The 27617-nt window shown below is 41.1% G+C and overlaps 2 protein-coding genes across 4 annotated transcripts in view; both read left to right on the top strand.

Moving 5' to 3' along the window:
* DGKD (diacylglycerol kinase delta) overlaps positions 1–2849 on the top strand; it is a 49894-nt gene extending 47045 nt beyond the window's left edge. For 2 of the 3 annotated variants that reach the window (XM_072143183.1, XM_072143182.1), the window contains exons 29-30: positions 131–261; positions 1756–2849. In XM_072143183.1, coding sequence (XP_071999284.1) covers positions 131–261; positions 1756–1842 — 218 coding nt within the window. In that variant the 3' untranslated portion in view covers positions 1843–2849. The remainder of the gene's footprint in view (positions 1–130; positions 262–1755) is intronic. The other variant, XM_072143184.1, reaches the window with a different exon arrangement.
* A 5390-nt stretch (positions 2850–8239) lies between these two features.
* Positions 8240–26639, top strand: PROC (protein C, inactivator of coagulation factors Va and VIIIa). Its single transcript, XM_072143181.1, has 9 exons — positions 8240–8394; positions 17516–17584; positions 18857–19017; positions 19111–19135; positions 19219–19329; positions 20868–21008; positions 22318–22415; positions 23951–24065; positions 25451–26639. Exons 1-9 carry the CDS (start codon positions 8388–8390, stop codon positions 26050–26052), a joined length of 1329 nt encoding a protein of 442 aa, XP_071999282.1. The 5' UTR covers positions 8240–8387; the 3' UTR covers positions 26053–26639.
* The last annotated feature ends 978 nt before the right edge of the window (positions 26640–27617 follow it).

The raw sequence follows: 27617 nt of genomic DNA, 5'->3' as shown, positions 1-27617 counted from the left end.
TAAGGATCAGTTATGTGTCTTTCCTTGCGATTAGGTGTCTCTGCTCTGAACTGTGGGTAATCTGTATCTTGGGAAGTGGTTTTTCTCTGCTTTGGGATGTGGTTTCTTACTAAGGGACTCTTTCTGACAGCTCACCTTTGGGGGACGGAGGAGGTATCACTATGGTTGGAGCGGCTCAGTCTGTCTGAGTACAAGGAGGTCTTTACTCGCCATGACATCCGAGGATGTGAGCTCCTACATCTGGAGCGCCGAGACCTCAAGGTATCTCTCACAGACGTCAGTCCCAAAGTGGAGTCTCCTCTCTTTGTCTATGCCTATTGCACTGCCTGCTAGCAGAATGCATGTCCTGCTTCTGTGCTGCACCTCCTATAAGTTCTGTGCTTAATGTATTTATGTATGTCATGGTCTACTAACACGTTGCCCTAACTATTAACTTTTCTTGTGCAGCCATCACATTACCACAATATGGTACCATCACTGACTCGGTGCTCTACACTTCACTCCTTTACTACTAAACCTATGTGATCATTTCCATTTGGCCTCCCTATTGATCATTACTCTTCAGCCAGTGCATGACATGTCTTTTAAGCCTTTACAATACACAACCACAATGTTACTTGTTCAGTATTATCAGTCCCATCATTCCCGTGGCCAGGGATGAAATGTTACCTGTTTTAATCCCTCACTTCGCAGTCCACCTGCATGCATACAATCACGGCCGTCCTAACAGACACGTGTATGGTGATGTTTGCCAGCTTTGTGTTAGCGGCAGTGAGCTATGTTACCTTCCAACACGTATTATACTGTATGTAATGTTATGTACTTGTCTTCAATTTGTTGCAAAAGCTTAGTAATTTTAAGCAGTAAAAACTTGGTTTTTACTATCACACAATGTATACTACGCCGGGGCTGGGACCTGGGTGTAGCATGCATTAGGCTGGAGAAGCGTAGGGGGGTGTGCTGCTCTCCCCTCTCCATAGGGGGAAGTGCAACTTGGCTGTTTGTACAGGAAAAGATAGAGCGAGCTTTATCTTTTTCCCAGTGGCTGCACGGTACGGTGGCACACGTGTGTGTGGACTCACTTTACCGTGGCCGGGTGCCATAAGCATCGGATAGAAGTCCCCTGAATGTTCGTGTGAGAGGGATCTGTGTGCAATGACCTCGGTTCCCATATTCTGGTGATAGAGATATAATAAATTACTTTTATAGCCTTTCTTATACTTGGAACACAAATGACCATACAGCGTTATTCCCATTTTTTACTTCCCCAAGCTAATGCACTTCACCATGAGTTGATCGGTATCCCATCACCATTGAGAACAAAAGGAATGGTCCTGATGAAGTCAATCCTTTATGTTCTTTGGAGATATCCTATTTGGAGTACATGCATGCTCAGCCCAGCCAAGTGTGTATTGTATTGTATGATGGCCGATGTGTATGGCCATTATTCAGTGATTTCGGTATCCCCTTTAGCATTATGGTCATTGTAGTACTATGGGGTAAACTTGGGGTTTCAGAGAATTATTATAGACTGGGCACTTTATTACATTACTTATACGCAGTGTCGTGCAGCATACGCTAAACCTTTGTGTCCACATCTAAAAACATTTAATGTAAAAAAAAGAATAGAAATTATAAATATTAACCTAAAACGGCACATAATGATTACTATGCTTTGCAGCTACTTGAAGGTTTTGCCCCTCTCCTCTTACGTTTGCATTGGGATTGAGATAATAACATCTATTCTTTCTGCAGGAGCTGGGAGTGACAAAAGTGGGTCACATGAAGAGAATCCTCCATGGCATCCGAGAGCTGAACCCCCCTCCTGTCAGTGCGGACTAGGTTCTGTCTTCACTGCCTGTGTGGCCCAGTCTGGGTGATCAGCACCACAGCACGGACCTCTCTAGACCGCATCTATATGGCCGTTGCCAGTCAAGTATCACGTGTGCCCTGGAAATTACTGCTGCCAGTAATAGACTAGATCTATCCATGTCTTGAATGAGCCAAGGGCTTTCTTCTTTTTCTTTCTATACTGGATACTTTTGAAGCCAGATAATTTTTGTAGATGCTGCAAAAGCCGATTGTGACTGTAGTAGTCCTTCTCATTGATGTGCTACCTCGTGTGGACGGGGACAGGCATTATACCGCCACCAGTGAGCACAGTGAATACCGTCAATAGGGCTCACCCTTCTGTCCTTTACCTGACCACTAGGAGATGTTTGGGTAATTGATTTGTGGCTTAGCCTGTTCCTCGCACAGTTATTGAACACGTCAGATGACTGTGGAGTTTTGTACGTTGTGTGAATATGAAGCTTCTCTTCTCAGGCTCAGAGTGTACATTTTTAGGTGTGTATAAAGTATTCTCGATGTAGTATAGACCTGTAGTAATCGGTGGTTTTATTGGACTGCTTGTATAATCCAGCGGTGGGGCCAGAACATTTCCCACTCTGGTCTAGGATCAAACAATTGTTTACATTTCTCTAGGTACATGAATGAAGCGGGACGCAGCCTCCACCCTGTAATACGCCACTCGCTATCAGTACAAGATACAATGAAGTATAAGTTTTTGGGTTGTGATTTGAGTGGTCCTCATCCATTCCTCCGTCTCTTCAAGCTCTTACAACCCTCCCTCCCGGGCAGGTCCCCTGTTTCTCGCTCCTTATTATCTATGAGGGACAGAGGAAAAGTCTTGGAGCCCTTAGATGAAGCCTGACTGTCCCATCCGTGCATATTTATTGTCCCGTGCCTTATTGCAGCCCCAGCTTCTTTCCCAAAGTGATGTTAATGCATGTAAATAGCCGTATTGTAAAAATTGCTTGGTTCTAACAGTAAAATATATATTAATGATATTGCTTTGGTTATTGTCTCTTTTTACTTCTCAGGATATGTGACAGGACTAGGGTTGCACCAATACCAGGAATTTGAGCGCGATACAATACCCAGAAAAGTATTTCGATACCGATACGATACTTTCAAGAAAAGAAAAAAAGCATTATCTGAATGTTTAGGGTGCGGTCACATGGGGCATTTACATTGCGTTTAGAAATGCAATGCAAAAGTCTGGGGGCGGGGCTCAGTCTGATCACATTTGCATTTGAAACATCCATTGAAATACATGCGATCAGTAATGGTCACCAGTGATTTGCCAGGAGAATCGTTAGTGCTGGCAGTGTAGGATATGTATTGTAAATGTTGTCCTGGTAATGTTAATATAAAATACTATATTAAATAGTATCATTTAGGGCTCATGTAGACTGGTGTTTTTGGTGTCTGTATTCTATCCTTTTTTTGCAGATGGCAAACGGACCCATTGTTTCCTATGGGTCGGTTCACATGTCCATTTTTTCACAGTTGTGCAGACCGTGAGAAAAAAATTGCAGCATGCGTAATCTTGTCTCACATGTGGACCACGTACATCCATAGAAGTCAATGGATCCACAAAAAAATGGACGGCACTTGCATGACATCCATATGCAGAGTATTTTTTCTCAAATGTTGCTAGGCAACCAACTAGGCAGGGCAAGAGGAAGATTAGAAACCCATCAGCTTTTTTTGCATATGTGAAAAAAACGGATGGCATACGGCCGTGGAAAAAAACTGATACAGCATGATCAGACAGACCTCGCGTCCGCATTTTTTGCAGATGGGCAGCGGACACCCTAGTCTGAATGACCACTTATTTTTTGGCTTTTTGTCATTTAATTTAACTGTATTATATGCTTAAGATATAATCATCATCATTAATTATCAATATCTATCATCATCAATCATCATAATCATCAATTATCATCAATAATAATCTCTGAAAAGATCCCTCTCCATATATCAGTGCATGGAGCCTGTGTCAGTGTATCAGAGAAGCTCTTAGTTCTATAAAATCTTCCTATAGATAACCACTAAGCCCATAGCCTAGTGCAGTGATGGTGAACCTTTTAGTTACCAAGTCCCCAAACTGCAACCCCAGACCCCCCTCATTTATCACGAGGTAAAGCCGTAACTTATTGCTCACTGTTTTTCAACAATATTCAATCATATTGGCCTCCTGATGACACCAACACAGTAGAAAGGAGGAGGGAAAATTTGCATCATTGTAGCTTCTTTCCAGTGTCCCTCTGTACACAGAGAATCATGGGGCCAGCAGGAAGTCCTACAAAGATAATAAGGCCCTGTCTACTCATTCTCCCTCTTCCTTCAGTCCCAAGTAAGTATCACTTTAAAATATCACTGAAAGCAGCATCTTTTACGTTGCTTGGAAGTCCTGTCTGGTGTGCTGGGGCGATGGCCGGATGCCAACAGAAAGGGCTTGGAGTGCCGCCTCTGACACCCGTGCCATAGGTTCGCCACCACTGGCCTAGTGGATAGGCTCTGTCTCTCTATGGCAGGTGGAGGTTGTGGGTTCAAATCCCGGGCTGGGGAAAACATTATTTACTTGAATTAGAGACCTTGTGTCTGAGGAAGCACTGGGAGATGTAGATACTCCATATATGGACAGATGGTGATGTCTCCCTGATGACATGGTCCCTACTATGCCACTAACCTGACACATCTAATAAATGGATTCCCTGCCCAATGTCTGCTCTGGGGAAGCCCTAGGTCAGTGATGGCTAACCTATGGCACTGGTGCCAGAGGTGGCACTCGGAGCCCTTTCTGTGGGCACTCAGGCCATCACCAGAGATTACTCCAGATATCTTCCTGCAGTCCCAGACAGCCCAGGACTTGCTGTGCAGAGCTATTTTAAAGTGACCGCTCTACCTGTGACTATTTTCTGCTTTATTGGTGCCTCAGGGAGCTGGTATCAATGAAAACTGTGACAGAGAAGTGACAGGGAGTATAAATCACAAATTAAATTTCTGTGACAAATTAAACCTGTGACAGGGAGTATAAATCACAAATTAAATTTCTGTGTTGGCACTTTGCGATAAATAAGCGGGTCTTTGTTGTAGTTTGGGCACTCGGTCTCTAAAAGGTTTGCCATCACTGCCCTAGGTGATGTAGACACCATCCATGGACACATAATAATATTACCCTGATGACTCGGTCCATGCCTAGCCGCTGCCCCAACACATCTCTCAAAAGGATTCCCTGCACACAGATACAAGGAGTCTGTAGAGTCTGTGGAAGTCGCTCAGTACCACAAACAACAGAAACCTAGTATTGAAACGTTCTGTCTTTTAAAGTATTGTATAAGTACCGTGATTTCAATGCATCGTGCAACCCTAGACAGGACATATAGTGAAACCTTTCCAGAAGACAGATTTTATTTATTTTTTTGTTCCTTCTTCTGTGTTTTTTCTTTTATCATACTCTATGACGGCAACCTCTAAGAGCTGACCACCCCCTCATCCAAAGAATATTATTGTAAGAGTTATTTTTCAGCGAGAACCCTTTGGGAATAACCCACATTGGACTTGGGCTACATTCACACTAACGTATGCCCGCAGGGCCGTGGCACGTCGGCCATATGTTCGCAGTGATGGAGAGGAGGAGGGGTAACCCCTCTCCTCTCCATAGATATACATGGCGCTGTAATACGGGGAAATATAGGACATGTCCTATCTTTTCCCCGTGTTTGGAGTGTTACCATGCACCCATTGCTGGCCTAAGGGGGATATATACACCACCGCAAGCTTGCAGCCGTATATATGTCCTCCGACGGCCATGTGAATGTAGCCTTACCATGGGTGTGGAGAGTATTCAGACCCCTTTAATTTTTTCACTCTTTGTAGCCAATTGGTAAGATCAAAAAATGTTCTTATTTTATGCTAATTAATGTACACTCTGCAACCCATCTTGACAGAAAAAGGAACAGAAATGTATATATATTTGCTAATTTATTAAACAAGAAAAACTGAAATATCACGTGGTCATACATATTCAGACACCCCTTTGCTGATATTTAAATACACATTCCGTCCATTTCCTTCTGATCCTCCTTGAGATGGTTCTACTCCTTCATTAGTTGTTTAATTGAACTGATTGGACAATTAGGAAAGGCACACACCTGTTTATATAAGACCTCACAGTGCATTTTAGAGCACATGAGAATCATGAGGTCTAAGGAACTGCCCAAGGAGCTCAGAGACAGAATTGTGGCAAGGCACAGATCTGGCCAAGATTACTAAATAATTTCTGCAGCACTCAAGGTTCCTAAGAGCACAGTGGCTGCTATAATTCTTTAATGGAAGAATGTGTTATGTATTTAACTGTTTAAAGATAAGGTTTCATACATTTTCCGCATATATATATCAAGCTGTTATCTGCATATTATTAGGACAAAGAAAGGACCAACAGTGGCCAACAAAAAACATGACCTTACAATGAATCTGTAGTCATTTATAACATTGGTAGGCATTGCATTTACGTTCATCAAGTACATTGTGTGGTTCATGTTTACCTATGGAAAAAATATCTACTGATTGCCAGAAATGCACTCATCCTGACAATAACAACCATAGACACACAAGACCTACACACAAAAGAAATAAATAATGGAAGAAGTTTGGGAAGACCATAACTCTTCCTCAACCTGGCTAAGCAATCTTTGGAGAAGAGCATTGGTCACAGCAGGAGGGGGCTTGCAGCGGGGGGCGAGAATATATTAAAGTCCAGGGAAGCTGAGAGGCGTTCGGGTGCCATCTGCTTGTGTGCCTCCTGACTTTTGCAAAATTATTATTTCAGAAATAAAAACACTGAATTACATGTAAAACACAGTCCCCATATCTCTTAGACATAACAAGCAGCCTATTTAGGACACACTACCACCAGTAATCTGGTGGTAGATGTCCTGTAATGATAGCCCGCAAACAAGAGAGCTACTTATCTATTCAATTTTCAGCTGGCCAGTGGCTTATTGGACTGGGCTTTTGGGGAGATTTTCTGTATCAATTCCTCATGGTTAATAATAATAATAATTCTTTATTTATATAGCGCACACAGATTATGCAGCGTTGCACAAAGCATGCTAAATCAGTCCCTGTCCTCAATGGGGGTCACAATCTAATCATCCTACCAGTATGTTTTGGAATGTGGGAGGCAACCGGAGGAAACCCAAGCAAACATGGAGAGAACATACAAACTCTTTGCAGATGGTGACCTGGGTGGGATTCAAACCCAGGACCCCAGTGCTGCAAGGCAGAAGTGCTACCCACTCGGCCACCATTTTTAAAGATCTCTGTTTGCTGTCCTGTTATAGAAAGCTTCTATGTTTACTTCCAGCGGACAGAAATTTGGCCATGGTTGCACAGGTTCTGCTCTCGTTCTATCAAACAGCTCTTATCACTCGCTATGATACAAAGGGAAATCTGACCATGGTCAGACCATAACCCAAACAATAAACCAGCTCTCCACTCACCTCCTCCACAAGTCAGCTTGTACAGACAATCCCAAGACCCAGGGGAAACTTCTATGAAAAGAAAGACTGATGTCCAGCAGCAACCAACGTGGATATGAAGCAATTTCTTCTCTTTATTGATAAAAGATTAAATACAGGCTTTAAAACATTGCACAGTAGGAAGACGCGTTTCAGCCTCTTCGGGCTTTAGTCATGAATAAAGTAAGCGGCAATCTTTCTACTGTGCAATGTTTTAAAGTCTGTATGCAAGAAGCTTTTATTAAGCATGAAATTCCATCCGGTTTGCGTTTAGTTGGACCATCATTTATTTTTCATCAGAACAATGACCCCAAACAGACCTCCAGGCTGTGTATTGGCTATTTGACCAAGAAGGAGAGTGATGGAGTGCTACGCCAGATGACCTGGCCTCCACAGTCACCAGACCTGAACCCAATCGAGATGGCTTGGGGTGAGCTGGACCGCAGAGTGAAGGCAAAAGGGCCAACAACTGCTAAGCATCTCTGGGACCAAGACACTTGGAAGAGCATTTCAGGTGACTACCTCTTGAAGCTTATCGAGAAAATGCCAAGAGTGTGCAAAGCAGTAATCAAAGCAAAAGGAACCTAGAATATAAGACATATTTACAGTTGTTTCACAATTTTTTGTGAAGTATATATTTCATAGTTTTGATGCCTTCAGTGTGAATCTACAATTGTTATAGTCATGAAAATACAGAAAACTCTTTGAATGAAGAAGAACACAAGAGTCACAATTCTCTTGCTTTATGCAGGAAATGCTGCTTGTTTGGTTTTTGATAAATACATTGTATTTAGCCTGGCCTCATCCTCTCCCACGCACCCTTGCAGTATTTGGGAATTAGCACTTTGTTTGCACAAAGAGGGACAGGACACTGGGTCAATATTTCAGGTTAGGGATTAACCAGAATGTGCTCCACCATTTATGGCTGAAAGCGAAGTCCTGAAGTAAATTGGAGCAAATCTACAAATCCCAAGAAGTCTGTTTACATCCTAAGACGCCTTCTGGGTTGATGTGGAAATGAATCGTAAGTTAAAGACAATGACACTGCTAATGTACAATGTATTCTTTCGTGTGTTTGTTACGAGCCCTGTACTATTAGCTATGTGACTGATATGTCCTGGGTATAGTCACATGTGATCTGAGTGGGTTTGATATGAGATATTAGAAGGCTCACGTAATGGAAGAACATGAAAGCCTTATCTTATTAATAAATATAACATGTCATTTAAATGGCTTTTTTTAAAAATTTAAATGTATTTTGTTGGCTTCCTTCAGTGGTGTATATGGAGTCCTCTGGGTCATGGTGCAAAATTCCTTGTGGAGCCCATCTCATAATCCAAATAACTAATAATAAACCTGTCCTATATCAAGGCACTCCAGGACATCCCAAGGAAGATTTTTATATAAACAATCCACTATAGAAGTGCCCCTTTTATGTTGCCTAGTGCCCCCCTTTCTTTTCTTCCAATTGCCTCTTTTTTTGCAACTCTTTTTTACTTTATTTTTTTATGCCAAGTGTCCACTTTTTTGATAAATGCCCCCTTCCTTACCAAGTGCCCCTCCTTAGCCATGATGCACCTATGAGTGGCAGGTACTTTTACACCCTAAGCAGGTTAAGCAAATTGCACTTGACCTCCCCTCATCCATAGCCTATGCAATGGATGTTCATAACCACATTACAACACATATGTATGTCATGTGTAAAAATATGTGTTATACAGCCATATACAAATATGTATATCACAAACACACATGTATATGTATAACACCTATATATATTTACAAACACATATCTGCAAAACACAGATACAGGCAGTCCCCGGGTTACATACAAGATAGGGTCTGTAGGTTTGTTCTTAAGTTGAGTTTGTATGTAAGTCGGAACTGTATATTTTATCATTGTAATCCCAGCCAGAACTTTTTTTGGTCTCTGTGACAATTGGATTTTAAAAATGTTGGGTTGTCATAAGAATCAATATTAACACTAAAGCTTCATTACAGACGCCTGTGATATCTGTTACAGCTGTTTATTGTAGCCTAAGGCTAAAGTACAATAAATTGCCAATATCCAGTGGTCTGTTTGTAACTATGGGTCGTATGTAAGTCGAGTGTTCTTAAGTAGGGGACTGCCTGTATATAAAAACACATATATGCATAATACGAATATATGCATATATATATAATACAGATATATACATACACAACACAGATATATACACATATGCATAACAGATACATACACATATATATATATATATATATATATTCATAACACAGACATACACATATATGTATAATACATACATACATATGTAGAGACATACACACATATATACATAACAGACATATACACACACACACATATATGTATAACATACACACACACATATATGTATAACACACACACACACATATATGTATAACACAAACATATACACACATATATGTATAACACAAACATATACACACATATATGTATAACACAAACATATACACACATATATGTACATAACAGACATATACACACACACATATATGTACATAACAGACATATACACACATATGTATAACATATATATATATATATATATATATATATATACACACATATATAATACAGATATATAGACACATATGCATAACAGACATATATACACACATTTATGCATAACACAGACATTTACAGACATATATGTATGCATATCAGATATATATAAACACATATATGCCCAACCGACCTATATACATAGATGTATACATAACATAGACATATACACAAACAAATATATGCACAACACAAAGATACACACACATAAATGCATAACATAGACAGGTACACACATATACGCATACCACAGATATATATATACACATATATGCATAACACAGACAGATACACACATATATAACAAACATATAATATGTCCGTGTTATGCATATGTACTGTATGTGTGAATCCCTACACAGCTGACTGCTCTGCCCAGCGCTGCCCTGAGAGCTTATTTTAAGCAGTGAGATGTGCGGGCCCCTCTGACCCACACAGGGGCTAGCTGCAGGACGGGAGTAGTATTGTACTGTCATTGTCCTGCACCTGACTTGTGCTATAACACAGGGACCCACGGCACTGTTTGAAATAACTGTATCTACCCCATGCAACGCGACCAGTCTGCCAGAATAAGATGTATTGAGGGCAGAGGATCTTATTCTAAACTGATGGCCTGTGGGCCCTCCTTTCTCTGTAGACCCGGGTGCAGTTGCACTCCCTGCCACTGTGAACGCTACGCCCTCTCTACTACCTTTATGCTGATTTTTGGAAGATGGATAATGGATAATAATTATTGTACTACAAAGACGGGAACTATACAGCCATAGGTTTGTTCTTAAGTTGAATTTGTATGTAAGTCGGAATTGTATATTTTATAATTACACAACCTACTCAAAGAAAAAACCAGATTTGCACAAACTTATTACTGTAAAGCATGAGACAAAACTTTATTAAATATATACTAAAATTCATACAGGAATTAAAATATACATAACAGACAAGGCAGCGTGCCGAAACGCGCGTCGGGGTGTTCATCCATCTTGGAGGCCGCACATTCTCAGTGCCTAGGTAATTGTCACACATGTAATTGTCACACATGATCTTATCATCTACCACTACCCTTATTTTGCAATGCTTATGCTGGCACTTTAGACTGTTTCTACTTACTAACAAAATATCTTGTTACTATTTATGCCTCCTTGATGTTTTTAAGACCTCCTTTTCAGTGTCAACTGGTTACCTCCCAGTGTGTTAATGTCTGTTCTGTATATTTTAACAGTATTTTAACTTACAGTAATAAGTTTCTGAGCAAATCTGTTTTTTTCTTCGAGTAGGTTGTGTATATTCAGTACCAGTTACAGGTTTACTTTAATTTTCACCCAGAGGAGTTTGGGATATCATTCCACCTCCGTTTCAATTGTTTTTTTGGAGATTGCTATATTTTATAATTGTAGATCCAGACAAAAAATTTTTTGCCCCAGTGACAATTGGAGTTTCAAAATTTTTTGCTGTAATTGGACCAAGGATTATCAATAAAGCTTCATTACAGACACCTTACAACTGATCATTGCAGTCTGGGACTATACTAAAGCATCCAGAGACTTCACCAGAGGTCACAGTGGTCAGAGGGGTCCGTCTGTAACTAGGGCTCGTCTGTAAGTTGGGTGACCTTAAGTAGGGGATCCCCTGTAATATATTGCACTTGCATTCTGTAGACAGTTTTGTGTATAAATCCAGGCCTGAATATTTGCCTATGATGCAACTGAACATTGTATATTTGCTGTATGTCTCAGTAGGAAATAGTTTACCTATGGCTCGGGACATGCTTCACATAGCTACCGCTTATTTAAAAAAAAAAAATCCTAAAACGGTGCACTTTTTCCTTTGGCCACTAAACCTAATAACAGTCTGATACTTTCTGTACTCTGCACTATTTAGCAGTCATCGCATTATAGTTACAGCATGAGTTACATTCATTACTCAATTAAGGATCTTCTCTCCTCCCTGGTCAATGACCTCTGCAGAGGTCACAGGAAACCCTCCCATTGATATTACTGGACATGGGCAGACTATTGCATTTATGGTCCATATGGCTACTGTAAAACACATTGCTCATTGCTGTTAACTGCATCTCAGGCAAGATACAACCACATCACCTAAATGAGTAAAAGCTCAGAGGTAAGTGCAACTTCCACCTCCGCCCCTCTCCCCCAAGGCCTAGCCTTTTCTTGGGACCTGGAGGCAGACGGGGCCAAGAATACCAGAGTGGCTGACTAGTGCGGCCTTGGCTTGCTGATGTCACGTTGCTTGTTATGGGGACCGGAGGGCTGTTCTGGCAGGTCTCCAGCAGGTGGTGTGTGCAAGAAATGTGGAGGGAGAAGCTGATGCAATGGCTTCTCCCTGGGACAGCCCTTGAGTAGCTGTAGGATGAGTCCCTGAGTAATGGATGGAGAGGAAGCTTGTGGTGGTAAGCAACCGTATCCAGGAATCAGGAGGAGGCAATGGTCTGCAAACCAACTTACAGTTCTTTATTGAACAGTAGGCAACGGCCAAAAACGAAACAGCAGATTCTTGGATCCTGGAGTGGTCATGGAGAGTTGCTCCGCAGGAAAGATGCACACAACCTGACACTAGATGCAGGCTGGGATGGTTCAGGTGGAGCTGTGTCCAGGTGATGGAGCTGCAGTTCGGGGCTTAAGTCTCCGGACTTGCCCTGTGTGCCAGGCAGTAGGCCTGAGGCACTAGTAGTTCCTGAGATGAACAGCTATGGCAGCACTGAAGGTGTGCTGCACACTCTCCTTAGGATAAGACCATGCTGTCTGACTGCTAAGACCAAAGACCATGTGCTCTTCAATATTGATGAGTAGTGCCGTTTTCTTATACAAGCAGTCTGGGCTTGGACAAGACATTTTGGTACCCTTGACCAGTGTCCACAATTTTTTTTTGCTCAGGGACCAAAACTAAAATTCCCTCTTTTGTTTTGCTATATAATATGTATAGTTTTGGGCAAACTGGGTGACTATGGCGATATTTTTTGTAGTGTAGCCTGGGATTTTTTTAATTATATGTGGAAATGCAAATGTATGTTTATGTTTAACTGGGGCATCTATAAGAGCCCCAGTGACAGGGGGAAATGACCAACATGCTGATGAGAGCTGGCAGATTAGACCCAGCAGCTTGGTTTAAACCTTTAACCCCTTAAGGACGCAGGGTTTTTCCGCTCATTTCTCGCTCTTCAACTTCAAAAATCCATAACTTTTTCATTTTTACATGTACAGACCTGTGTGAGGGCTTATTTTGTGTGTAACAAATTTTACTGTCTTGTAATGTTATTTATTTTAACATGCCGTGTACTGCAAAGCTGGAAAAAAATTCCAAATGTGGAAAAATTGAAAAAAAAAAAACGTTCTTGTGGGCTCAGTTTTTTCGACTTTGACTGTGCACTCAAAATAACACCTCAGCTTTATTCTTTGGTTCGGTGCGATCGCGGTGATACCAAATTTATATAGGTTTTATTGTGTTTTAATACATTTTCAAAAATTAAACGAATGTGTACAAAAAAGAAAAAAAAATTGCCATCTTCTGACACTAATAACTTTTTCATACTTTGGCGCACGGAGCTGTGTGATGTGTCATTTTTTGCGAAATGAGCCAACGTTTTCATTGCTACCATTCTGAGGTCTGTGCGACATATTGATCATTTTTTATTTCATTTTTTATGTGATGTAAAAAGGTGTAAAAGTCGCATTTCGGACATTTGGGCGCCATTTCCCGCCTCGGAGGTCACCGCCGGCCATAACCGTTTTTATATTTTGATAGATCGGGCATTTTGGGGCGCGGCGATACCTAATATGTTTGTGATTTTTACTGTTTATTATGTTTTATATCAGTTCTAGGGAAAGGGGGGTGATTTTGAATTTTTTTATTTTTTAAACTTTTTTTTTTCTTTTTTTTCCCACTATTTCTTAGACCATCTAGGGTACATTAACCCTAGATGGTCAGATCGCTCCTACCATATACTGCAATACTTCTGTATTGCAATATATGGCATTTTTGCAGGTCATTCATTACAATGAGCCACTGGCTCATTGTAACGAATCTCCAGAAGCCATGTAGCCTCGTGTCAAAAGAAGACCCGAGGCTACCATGGCAACCGACAGTCTTTTAAACGCCGCCGGCGACTTTGCTGGCGGCAATGAAAAGGTTAATAGCCACGATCGGTGCAAGCACCGACCACGGTTATTAGCGGTGAGGGTTTTCTGCAATATGCAAAAACCCCCACCTTTGTATGAAGAGGACTCAGCCCGTGAGCCCTCTTCATACACTCCTTATACCTCTGCGCCGTAGAGCTACGGCACAGAGCATTAAGGGGTTAAGAACCGGTCCACATTTGACCACCAATTCTATAGAGCCGGCAACAGCGCCAACTCTGCTCCTTTATGCATTGTGCTGCTTCAGCACGATGCTGTGAGGAGTGGAGAAGGGAAAAGTGGTATTAAAGTGGGTCAGAACACCCAGAGCGCCTTTAACCCCTTCACGCTCTGACGGATGTATCCGCCACGGAACTATGAAGGGTGTATGAAGAGGGCTCACGGGCTGAGCCCTCTTCATACAGAGATGGGCTTTGCTGCATGTCGCAGCAAAGACCCATCGCTAACACCCGCGGTCGGTGCTTGCACCGATCGGGGGTGTTAACCTCTTCTTTGCTGCCGGCAAAGTCGCCGGTGGCACTGAAAGCATGGAGGCCCATGGACGCCACCATGTTACCTCCGATCGTCGCTCCCCTGAACGTCATCAGGGGGCGGCGATTGGTTGCCATGACAGCCTCGGGTCTTCATCTGACCCGAGGCTGAATGGCTTCTGCCTATTCATTACAATGAGCCAGTGGCTCATTGTAGTGTATACTGTTCAGAAATGCCATATACTGCGATACAGTTGTATTGCAGTATATGGTAGGAACGATCTGACTATCTAGGATTAATGTACCTTAGAGGGTCTAAAAAATAGTGAAGAAAAAAAAGTTTAAAAATGTAAAAAAAAATTATAACATATTAAAAGTTCAAATCACCCCCCTTTCCCTAGAACTGATATAAAATATAATAAACAGTAAAAACACATTAGGTATTGTCACGTCCCAAAATGCCCGATCTATCAAAATATAAAAACGGTTATGGCCGCCGGTGACCTCCGAGACGGAAAATGGTGCCCATATGTCCGAAATGCAACTTTTTTACACCTTTTTACATAACATAAAAAATGTAATGAAAAGTGATCAAAATGTCACACAGACCTCAAAATGATAGTGATGAAAACGTCGGCTCATTTCGCAAAAACTGACACATCACACATCTCCGGGCACCAAAGTATGAAAAAGTTATTAGCTTCAGAAGATTTTTTTTCCCTTTTTCGTACACATTCGTTTAATTTTTGAAAATGTATTAAAACGCAATACAACCTATATAAATTTGGTATCACCGCGATCGTACCGAACCAAAGAATAAAATACAGGTGTTATTTGGAGCGAAGAGTGAAAGTCGTAAAAACTGAGCCCACAAGAACGTGATGCACATGCATGTTTTTTCAAATTTTCCAAATTTGGAATTTTTTCCTGCTTCCCAGTACATGGCAGGGAATAATAAATAACATCACGGGAAACTAAAATTTGTTACGCACAAAATAAAACCTCACGCAGCTCTAAACACGGAAAAATGAAAAAGTTATGGATTACTGAAGGTGGAGTGTGAGAAATGAGCGAAAAAACCCTGCGTCCTTAAGGAGTTAACCGCTGTGACATTAACAGCATTTTTTTATTATGTTTTTTAATTATTGTTTCTTTGTTTATTACATTTTTTTTAATTTGATGTTATTATTTTAAGTATTTTCCTTGGCTCATTGTCAGGCAAACTGCCCTATTGTTACCACCATTTTCAGCCCTCTAACACAGTTCTTTAACACAGGCAGAACCGCCTCCAGCACGATGGGGAGGAGGGGGGGGGGTTACAAAGTAATCTGATACAAAGCAGGACCTGCCACTACACAAATAGTGTCTCTTCATACATGATATCAGCAATGGGTGTAAGACATGCATGGAGAACCCACTATGTGCAGGTATGGTCATACGGTAAATGCTACAACTGACTGCAGTAGGGGACTGGACAAAAACTAAGTTTGAAGGTCTGAGCCAAATCCAGTTGTGGAAGCTACACTGCGGTATTATGGAAACATGTGCACTTGTTCTGATTCATCTACCAGTGATGTGAAATTAATCTCTACCTTAATTCAAACCTCTCATGCACGTCTCCCGGACTTCTCCCGGACTTCTCCCGAGCTGCACCAATACACTGGAATGTCCTTCCCAGATTAATACCCAACCTTCAAAGTTTCAAATGTGCTATTAAAACCCATCTCTTTAGTCAGGCCAATCACACTCACTAACGCGCTAACCCATGCTATGTCTTCGTCCCATCTTTTATCCAGTAAACGCCAGACACCAAGCTCCAGGCTTCTCTGCAGTCCCTTTGACTTGGACTTTGTATACAAAATGTATAAAATTATTTTATTCTGTTCCCTTATAAAGAATGGCTGGACCATTATACAAGCTCTTACACCTCTTGTGTCACCCCCTCATCCTCATAGACTGTAAGCTCTTGTGTCACCCCCTCATCCTCATAGACTGTAAGCTCTTGTGTCACCCCCTCATCCTCATAGACTGTAAGCTCTTGTGTCACCCACTCATCCTCATAGACTGTAAGCTCTTGTGTCACCCCCTCATCCTCATAGACTGTAAGCTCTTGTGTCACCCCCCATCCTCATAGACTGTGAGCTCTTGTGTCACCCCCCATCCTCATAGACTGTGAGCTCTTGTGTCACCCCTTATCCTCATAGACTGTAAGCTCTTGTGTCACCCCATCATCCTCATAGACTGTAAGCTCTTGTGTCACCCCCTCATCCTCATAGACTGTAAGCTCTTGTGTCACCCCCTCATCCTTATAGACTGTAAGCTCTTGTGTCACCCCCTCATCCTCATAGACTGTAAGCTCTTGTGTCACCCCCTCATCCTCATAGACTGTAAGCTCTTGTGTCACTCTCTCATCCTCATAGACTGCAAGCTCTTGTGTCACCCCCTCATCCTCATAGACTGTAAGCTCTTGTGTCACCCCTCATCCTCATAGACTGTAAGCTCTTGTGTCACCCCCTCATCCTCCTAGACTGTAAGCTCGTGTCACCCCCTCATCCTCATAGACTGTAAACTCTTGTGTCACCCCCTCATCCTCATAGACTGTAAGCTCTTGTGTCACCCCTCATCCTCATAGACTGTAAGCTCTTGTGTCACCCCTCATCCTCATAGACTGTAAGCTCTTGTGTTACCCCCTCATCCTCATAGACTGTAAGCTCTTGTGAGCAGGGCCCTCACTCCTATTGTTCAATATGACTGTTTGTACTCTGTAATGTAATATAGTTGTATTTGTCCCCTATGATTTGTTAATGGTGCAGGTTCTGTTTTTTTTTTCCAAAACTGTACTCATATTGTAACATGGTTTATGTTTATTATAATTCAATAAATATTAAACTTATTTATTCTCTTCTAATATCCCTACAGGTTCACTGTTTTGGAATACTCTCTGTTTGGTTATCCTTAGTGTTATACCACTGTATTATACAAACTCAAGTAAGTGTTTCACCAATGGTCCAATCAAAACTTTGCTAGAGTTAATATATTCTCCTTTTTTGGCATCTATTACTGCATCTATTACCGATACCAGTAGTCCAGTGTGTTTACATGTGAAGTAACATTCGACTTTTAGTGGCACCTTTTCATATTCCATGCAGTGTACTGGAACATTAGTAAAAATCCAAATGTGGTAAAATTGATGTGGTCCAAATGGTACATGCCCTTTAATCTTTGGATCAGTACATTCACAGAGATAAACATAAAAAATCTAAAATACTTTGAAAAAAAAAAAAAAGATTTCTCTGTATCGCCATTTTCTTTAGTATATGCAGCTGTGTAAGATGTAATTGTTTGTCGGACAGACTCATGTTTTCATTGGTACTATTCTTGAGACCTATATAACTTTTTGATCACTTTCTATGCAAGTGTTATGGCTACACCCCATTCACCATATGGCATAATTACAGGCAGTCCCCGGGTTACATACAAGATTGGGTCTGTAGGTTTGTTCTTAAGTTGAATTTGTATGTAAGTCGGAACTGTATATTTTATCATTGTAATCCCAGCCAGAACTTTTTTGGTCTCTGTGACAATTGGATTTTAAAAATGTTGGGTTGTCATAAGAATCAATATTTTTTGAATCAAAGGTTTGTTCTTAAGTTGAATTTGTATGTAAGTCGGAACTGTATATTTTATCATTGTAATCCCAGCCAGAACTTTTTTGGTCTCTGTGACAATTGGATTTTAAAAATGTTGGGTTGTCATAAGAATCAATATTAACACTAAAGCTTCATTACAGACGCCTGTGATAAATGTTATTGCTGTTTATTGTAGCCTAGGACTAAAGTACAATAAATGACCAATATCCAGAGGTACGTTTGTAACTAGGGGTCGTATGTAAGTCGAGTGTTCTTAAGTAGGGGACCGCCTGTATTTGTATATTTTGGTACATCACACATTTTGGAACATACCTAGCATGTAACTACCTTTACAGATCAGGGTGAATGACAGTCTCTTTGAGACTCCCGTCTGTCATGGCAATTGATGGACGCCCCCGATGACATCCCAGAGGGCACTGATTGGCTCCAATAAGGTAGCGTTCATGAGCCTCTGTAGTCAGGTTCTTTCTCATCGTGCTGCAAATGTATTGTTTGGAGTACTGGTCTCTTTAAATGAGGAAGAGGCAACCCAAAGGTCCCTGGGCCCAGGTCCGATTATACCCTTTAAGGTTATGCCTGTGCCAGTGAAGTGTAATTTTCCTTTTTTCAGTCTTTTTTAGTAAAAAGGATGCAAGTCGTGTACTAAAGGTTCAAAAACGTGCAAACCAAATAATGGAAGAACTCAGACCGGGCAACCTAGAGCGAGAATGTTACGAAGAGAAATGTGACCTTGAAGAGGCCAATGAGATCTTTGAGAGTCGAGAACAAACTGTAAGATGTTACAAAGGAAAGGTTAATGATGAATATTTTATTCATTTATTTATTTACATTATTTTCTAAATTTTATTTTCTCTTTTGTTTCAGCTCAACTTTTGGTCAGTTTACTTTGGTAAGACACACAGGACAACACATATATTTAGAGACCTGCTAGCAATAGTAGATGGTCGTAATAAAGGGGCATGTGTTTTCTAGATGGTGATCAATGTCTCTCAAATCCTTGTGTAAATGGCACCTGCAAAGATGGAATAGGGAAATTTGACTGCAACTGCTCCCAAGGCTGGGAAGGAAAACTCTGTACCCATGGTGAGTGTCTATGGGCCATGTATTAGCTAGTAGATTATTTATTTTCATCATCTTCAGCTTTTTGTCTGAAGAGGAAAAACAGATGATTTTCATGCCTGAGCCCCGTGACTAGAGGTGAACCTAAACTGTTTGCCCCCTCTGCCCCATCCAACACAAATATATCAGGTTATTTATTTGCAGTGTCTAATACCCATACTGACATTGGGTGTGAAGAGACACTATTTTGAAGAGTCAGGTCCTGCTTTGTAGCAGGTGACTGCACCCCTGATGCTGCCCCCATTTTACTGCAGGTGGTGCTGCCTGAGGAAGAAAGCTCAAATTGCCTCATAGCTGGTGCACTCCTGCCCATGACTTTTGAAATCTCGCACATGCCTAGTGCACGTTTCCCCCTCCAGAGAAACAAGATTTCAAACGAGAAGGTATAAGCTCAACAGAGGGTAGGAGGCAGGGTTTTTATGACGCGCTGGCCTGGAGGGTGGGTGAGCACTTGATTCCTCTTCCCCAAACCCCCAACCCCTTGACTGGTACCTGTCCGTGAATATAAGTTTATATTTCAGTGTAAAGCCAGCTTTGAAGCATTATAAGGTCATGCCTGGACACAACTTAATAGCCCCCATAAAGGTGTGTTTGTGGGTTTACCAGCCTTGCGGCAAGTAACAGGTTTGTGCCATGTCCCAGTCGCAAATGAGTTTCTGTGAAAACACATGAGAATGGTAGCCAGACCCTTGTATTGTCTTGTATTGTTCACAATAATGCAGTGTGTCGCGATTCACTAAGATCGTGCACCCGACATCCTGCATGTGTCGCTTCCCCGCTCAGGTCCGACAGAGTTCACCTTCTGTTTTGTGGTGCATCTAAGTGCTTGGGCTTGCAACACAATTTGAATGTTAAATCCCAGGCTCAGTCCGAATCAGTCGGGTTGTCCGAAGGCATGCCCCCTAATTTGTGTAGCAATGAAGCAGCACCAAAAAATGATTGCGTGCGACCCAATCCCAGCACAGACACCTGTTAAATACCTGTCCAAGCCGTGCAATACCCGAAAAAGTCGAACAGTCAGATGAAAATGAGCGACCCAACCCTTAGTAAATGAGCCCCAGTGTCTTATATTAATGTTTGCACTAGGTCTTATTTTTCCATAAACAAGAATTTACATTTTTTGTTAAACAAAAAGTCTTCCCTTAAATGAGCCCTTCTTGAATCTCATTTGTAGCGTAACAGTCCCATGTGATTTTATCCCATGAATTCTTCACCCATGTCACAACCTCCTACAGTATCTCAGAGTTCTACTAATACTAATGTATGGCGCGGTGGGGGGAGCCGTAGTAATGGCTGCCACTAGGTCTTATTTCCAGGGGCCTTATATTTCTAAGCTTGAACAAAATTGTACGAGGTCTTATTTTCAGGGGATGCCCTATGTCCTATAACTGACCATTTCTGTGACCATGAGGAGCCAGTACAACATTGTATAATATAAGTCAGAGCAGCAGCATAGTTTTCCTGCTCATGGAATAATAGTAACCCAGTGTACTTGCTTCTAGAGGCTATTCACTACAACTGTTCAATTCATAATGGAGGCTGCAGCCACTTTTGTAAAGAGACTGAGGACAGAACTTCTCGGATTTGCAGCTGTGCTTCGGGGTACAAGTTGGGTGATGATGCTCGCAGTTGTAAACCAGTGGGTAAGTTTTTCCACAACTCTTAGGTCCTTATCTGTTTTTTGCTACTTATGTTTTTCCTTTGAATTTCAGGCAAACAAAATTTAAAAATAATTTTGAAATACAATTTTATTAATAATATAAATTATACATTATAAATTATGTTGTGTTGTCAACTAATGTGTCTTATAATTTACTCCTTTGCATATAAGATTTACTCATCTTTATACGAGATATTTTTATCAGAACCTCCCAGACAGGTAATGAATGACATCTTCCTAGTAAAGTCATGTTTCATGACATGTATGTGTTAACATGGTATCAACAAACGGACGCATGTTTTGTAAACACAAATGTTAATAGTTGTTTAATCCGGCACATCTCTTTTCAACTGTCCCAATGCGTTTGAATGCATACGTTTAGCGGCACGTGTGAAAGCAACCGTGCTCCGCTTCGTTGGTGTAATCTCTTCACTGTGCTGTGGTCCACAGCTCATAGTTGTGTACTGCGTACTGAGTAAAACGCAATCGAAAGCGCCCTAGTGAAACGCAAGCGCAATTAATTAGTGCTTGCAAAAGAAGTTTAGTAACGCAGCACACATTGAAAATGCCACGTACGGACAACCAAGGGGGAAACCCAGTGGAAAGCACTGAACTACACATGGTGCGTCACACAAAAAAAATGGTTTCAAAACGCACTGTGTGACAGCACCCTTAGGCTACAGAGCGTAGGACAGGCCATCCTACGGTTGGACAACTGAGAAAGGTCAAATAGAAAGACCCTGAAGGGCTAGAATATGGTTAGGTAATGGTGCCTACAGCAGCGGCCTACCAAAGAATGGTATTGTCCAGAAGTGTCCAATAGAATGCCTCAGAACTGGAACTGGGTTTTAGGTTCCCATTCAAAGACTAGAAGTATAAATCCAGAAGAAGAATAGATTTAGACTTTTCAGCTGCACATTGTAACAACATCTTTAAAGGGAACCTGTAAGCAGGATTTCCCATATCAGCTTAATGGCAAGCTGCTGCAGGTCCCATCATATATAACACATACTAGAACAGTAATTTTGGGGGTATGCCTTGTACAGCATACTGCCAGCATTATCAGGACAGTGCCGGACTGAAAGAAGGTGTAAACCAAGACTTGATTGTTTGACCCTACTCAGAATATTGGCAGCTGTTTTGTACTCCTTAATCTACGTAGTTATCAGGAGGACTCCCAAAATAATGAGGAACAATTGTGTTACTACCAAATACACTAAAGGTAATAATACAGAAGATAAGGAAGTAGCCCTTGTAGATGACACTGAGCGATCATTGTGCTTGTCTCACAGTGGAGTTTCCTTGTGGTAAGATGAAAATCTTCAACTATGACTACTCTGCTCGGCTTACGGGAGCCAAGAAAGGACGCAAAGGAGCCAGCCCTTGGCAGGTCAGTGCTTCATAAAGCTCTATTCTGTGGAGAAATATTGTCAGATTGATGTGTGAGAATCCTTTTTTTATTATTTATTGCTTTGATGTCTTAATTTGTTCTTTGATTCTTATAATGATCATTGTTATGATAAAACAACATATAGATACATCTATTCTGCATATCCCATTATGGCAGCTGTGGGTTTAAGCCAAACACGGGCCAAAAAGAGAAATCTGGCTACATTTTTTTTTTGCTTTGTCAGTCATAAACCAACAGCACTATCCTGTAGATGTTAGAATTGACATGCCAGGCATACTTTTATAAAGATAATGTATTTTCAAAGCTCCAATTGTTAAAAAAAAAAAATTGCCTAAGCCAGGCCCCCCGCATAACTCCTACTAGCCCGCTAGGTCGTTGCTTCCTCCCACTCACGCACAGGCTATCCCAGGAGCAGCATTGGCAAAGGAGCTATTAACCAACAGCAGTTGTTGTTCAGAGAAGAGATCTCATACTCACGATTGCTCCAAGTCCAGCTAGAATCCTGGAATATAAATGCACTTTTTCACAAGGAGACACTAATCAAATTATAATAGTATAAGAAAGGCACCATAACATATTACATAATTAATATGAGATCCTACTGTTGACCTCATACAATGCAAAAAACATCTTCTTAGTCTCTTTAAAGAGGACCTTTCACCACCTCACATATAAGGAGATTAGCATGCCATTCTGTAGGGGCTGCTACATAGATTCACGGGCACTTTGAATTTTCCTTCTAGCCCCCACGGTTGCGGAGTTATTAGTACAGAGATGTGACCATAATAATCTGTGTTTGGTCAGAGAGGAGGAGCTGGGGGCGTGTGTTATGCTAATCTTCACTCATACTGTCAGTGGTGAGATGTAATTTCTCTATGTGTATCTAAAGGACTCATAAATGTGATGCAAACACTTCGTGAGCGTAAACGTGACGCAAAAGCGGCATGAGCGTAAACGTGATGTAAATGCTGCGTAAACATGACAAAAACGTCACGTAAGCGTAGCAGCTATTAGGTGAACATAGAAAAAACTCACAGCTCAATATTCATAATAGCTTCTCTGACATTGCCTGTCACTGATTGGACAGTATGAGAGAAGATTAGCATAACACACGCCTCCAGCCCCAGCTCCTCCTCTCTGACCAAACACAGATTACAATGGTCAAACACTGGGAATGTTATCTCCAGAACCGTGGGGGCTAGAAGGAAAATTCAAAGTGCCCCCGAATATGTGTAGCCGCCCCTACAGGATGGTATTATAATCTCTACATGTGTGAGGTGGTGAAAGGTCCTCTTTAACACATTAACAACACGTTAAGTGACAGTACGTCACGGTACTCCTAGGGATGTATGAAGAGGGCTCATGGGCTGAGAAGCTCAAGCGGATGTATTCTGCATTATAGAGTGAGAAAAGTGATTATCTCCGTCAAATACAAGGTCAAATACAAGGTGAAATCCGTCAATTTAGAGACTATATATATGTGTATATTTACCACTTCTTCTTCCTGATTACAGGTCCTCCTACTTCTTGAGAAGAGGTTTCAATGTGGTGGCGTTCTGATTTTTCCATCCTGGGTTATAAGTGCAGCCCATTGTTTTAGACAGCCTGGAAAGTACTATGCCCGCCTCGGTATGTACAGTATATATGGCTTTCTAATTCTAAATGTATATTAAAATTGAATATATCATTTTAAGACAGAGGAAACTTTGCCAGGCCATAGTCAAGCACTATTTGTCTATTTCCAGCAGAATATTTTACTGCATTTTCTACTTTGTCCATTGAATTTTTGCTATAACCTGCTCAAAATGTGTCCCCCTACCCGAAGATTGTTGTAATGTAGTTGTAAAGGGCCACAGTCCCTCAACAAACCAGGTCCTCCACAGTATAATCCCTACTCTGTATAACAGATATCCATCTTAAAGATATCCCCTTTCAATTCTGAAATTTGAATTCTATTATATGTTTTTATTTATGATTTTAGCCCCTGTTCATTTTACTAAAATTAGTATATATACACAAGGTTAAAAATCGCATGTTAACATCCATGTTGTATAGGACGACGCATATTAACATTAAATGTTTTTGACCCAAACCCAACCCTCACAACTCCCCCCCCCCCCCCATGGTCGGGTTGTCCCACTCCCATTAAGAAGAAGCATCTCTATGCTTGGTCTGGGACCATACATCTCACCCATTCTATCCTGTCCCTCTCACACCTCCATCAATCCTCCAGGGCGTACCCTCATCCATCGCCTCAACAGCTCTTCAGTCATGGATATTCCAATCACTTACCCCTTCCCCCCCCCCCCCCCCATTTTTCAAACTTCCCGATCGCGTTCCTCTTGAGGTATATCCCCAACTGTATCCGAATAGTATTGTTCAGCAGCCAATCCTGGTGGGTCAGCATAGAGTTGGAATTGCATTTCAATACACAATGTAAATGTGCGCCGGTTTTCTGGCGGACTTTGCACATTCTTTTCAGTGCAAACTGCTTGTACAGGTATTTAAGTGTCCGTGCCACATTTGTGTCACACGTGACCCTTTTGTGTTGCTACTGCACTAATCTTCACGCAACACAAATTTCTGCACTGAAATTGGCGTTCTGGTGCAGAGTTGGAGAACGCAACACGTTTATCAGAAGTGTGTCACACGCCCCCTGTTAAAGGTGCAAAAAAAAAAGTTGATGCACTCCGTTGGGTCAGTGCAGAGGGTGCCAGATTAATGAAAAACGGGAGTCACAAATCCTGAATCTGGTGCCCTCTGCATTATACACAGGCAAACTGCACATGGTATACACTGCACTGTTCTTAGTAAATGTGGGTCAGTGTATTAACGAAGAAAACGGCAGAGGAAATCATCCCTCTGGTGTATCTGTTTGTGTGTATTAAATATAACGTTCTATTAATGGTTATCGATTGGGAGAAACATGTCTATGTCTTATTTTTTGCACTGGAGGCAATAGCAGGTATTACTTTTTATTGACATTCATCTCTTTTGGATTCATCACACTACAGGTGAATATGATCGCCGCGTCCTGGAAGACACAGAGCAACAAATATATGTCTCTAAAATCATACTCCACCCCGAGTTCAAACTTGAAACTGTAGATAATGATATTGCTCTATTACGTTTAAGTCATCCTGCTGCCTATAACAAGTATGTGTTGCCTATTTGTCTACCGAGTTATGGACTTGCTAAGGCAAACTTGACACTTGAAGGAACAGAGACCATTGTCACTGGCTGGGGAAACCAAGACCAAACACTTCGCAACCGATCTAGCATCCTCAGCTTCATACAGGTTCCTATAGTAGATCACCAGAATTGTTCAGAGGTCATGCAGTATCGTATAACTGATAATATGTTATGTGCTGGAAGGTTGGGGGACATTCAAGATGCTTGTTCTGGAGACAGTGGGGGGCCTATGATCACCAACTTTGGGGACACTTGGTTTCTGGTAGGATTGGTGAGCTGGGGAGACGGATGTGGAAGGCTAGATAATTTTGGTGTATATACCAAGGTCAATAATTACATTCACTGGATACATCATGAACTAACAAACTACGAAGCAGAAGAGAAAAAAAATAAGGCACGTGCCAACAAGTCCCGTAAACCCTGAAACCTTCCTGTAATCTGTCAAAAGAATGATAACATGTATTAAATAGCAGCTATTAAACTGCCTCGCAAAGGTGATCTAATAAAATATATATCTAATGTGTTTTGTATGTTTAAAGAAAAGAACAATATCATCGGTAAAATAATTTGCTTGTGAAATATGTGGACATAAGGGACACACTGTATAACTGCTTACTCTCCGACAGGTGAAATCTCTACCACAACTAAACTTTTCCTGATCCATGCACTTTCCAGATTTCTCCCAACACCCTTTATTCCATCCCCACCCCTCTAAACAAACACCACAAAGAAGAAAAGACAAAACGGATAAAAATATTATCTCTCAGATGTCATCATATCATAAACTTAACTTCTTCTATAGACATATTTCTCTCTAGCCAAGAAGTCCACAATGGCCATATAATATGTAGTTAATATCTTTCAGTATTTTTCACTATTGTGTTTCCCTTTGCGTAATTTATTTTTTAATAGGGGTCTATAGAAAACTTTTCATTTATTTTTCACATTTAGATAACTTTTTACAGTATCTATCATTTTGGGGTCATCTCCTATGCTATGCAAATTGTTCTTTTTAAATCAAAGGTTTTAAATGATATTTAAAGTAAAGCTTACTGTATCTGAAATTCCATTTTCTGGTGAAAATATATCCCTATTTTGCATAAACTAAGACAATAACCATAATTTGGACAGTAAATGTTCTGTTTTCTCAAACCATTTGCTGTACCATACTGTACCTGTGTGAAGTGAAGGAGTCTGGTTACTCCCCACTTTTCCTTTAGCTATACCCAAATATTCTGATACATATGTACCAAGTAGCACCTGCATTACTTAATTTACTCTACAAATGGCCATTTATCCCATTTTGTAAGCCATTTAATCTGGCCCTCTAGGACAAATGTATATCTGGGATTGCAAGTCCTCCTTCATCACTAGACCTCATTAGTTTTTCTAGTTTAACAGTGGGCTGTTTACCTCACCACCCCAGATCGCGAAATAGTATTATAAAATTCTAGAGAGCCTAATGCATACAACTATTTAGCCGTGAGCTTTCTGCACAAACATCCGCCAGATCTTGGCCTTCATAGTGTAGTGCACCTCACCACATTAGAGCAGGTCCTACTCCTGCCGAAATGTCCTATGGGCTGCAAACAGCCAAAAACCTGTTTGCAGCCCATTTAGCAAACATGAGGCTTTAATGAGGAAGGCATTGAGTGACAACAAAAGTATGTACAAGACCACTGGCATAAGAACAGTGGTGTAATGTGAAGCTGATGGGCCCCAGTGCAAAGTCTATTCCAGGCCCCTGACTATAATGTATGGTTTAAAGTACGAGCCTTCTCTTATGAGAAAGTAGCCCCCTAAGCCTCTTGGGCCCGGTTGTGAACGCACCCTCTGCACCCCCTCAAGTTACGCCCCGGCATTACAAACATTTTAAATAGGGCCATAATACCTACTATTTTTAGGAGAAAATTATTTTATAATTTAAACCTTTTGACTCATTTTCTTTATTATAGGAAGAATGTTTGTTTTTACAAAAACCATCACCTA

This window comes from Engystomops pustulosus, chromosome 3 (assembly GCF_040894005.1).
Source record: "Engystomops pustulosus chromosome 3, aEngPut4.maternal, whole genome shotgun sequence".
Taxonomy (NCBI): domain Eukaryota; kingdom Metazoa; phylum Chordata; class Amphibia; order Anura; family Leptodactylidae; genus Engystomops; species Engystomops pustulosus.
The sequence above is the reverse complement of the archived record's forward strand: the minus strand, read 5'-3'. Positions and strand labels throughout refer to the sequence as shown.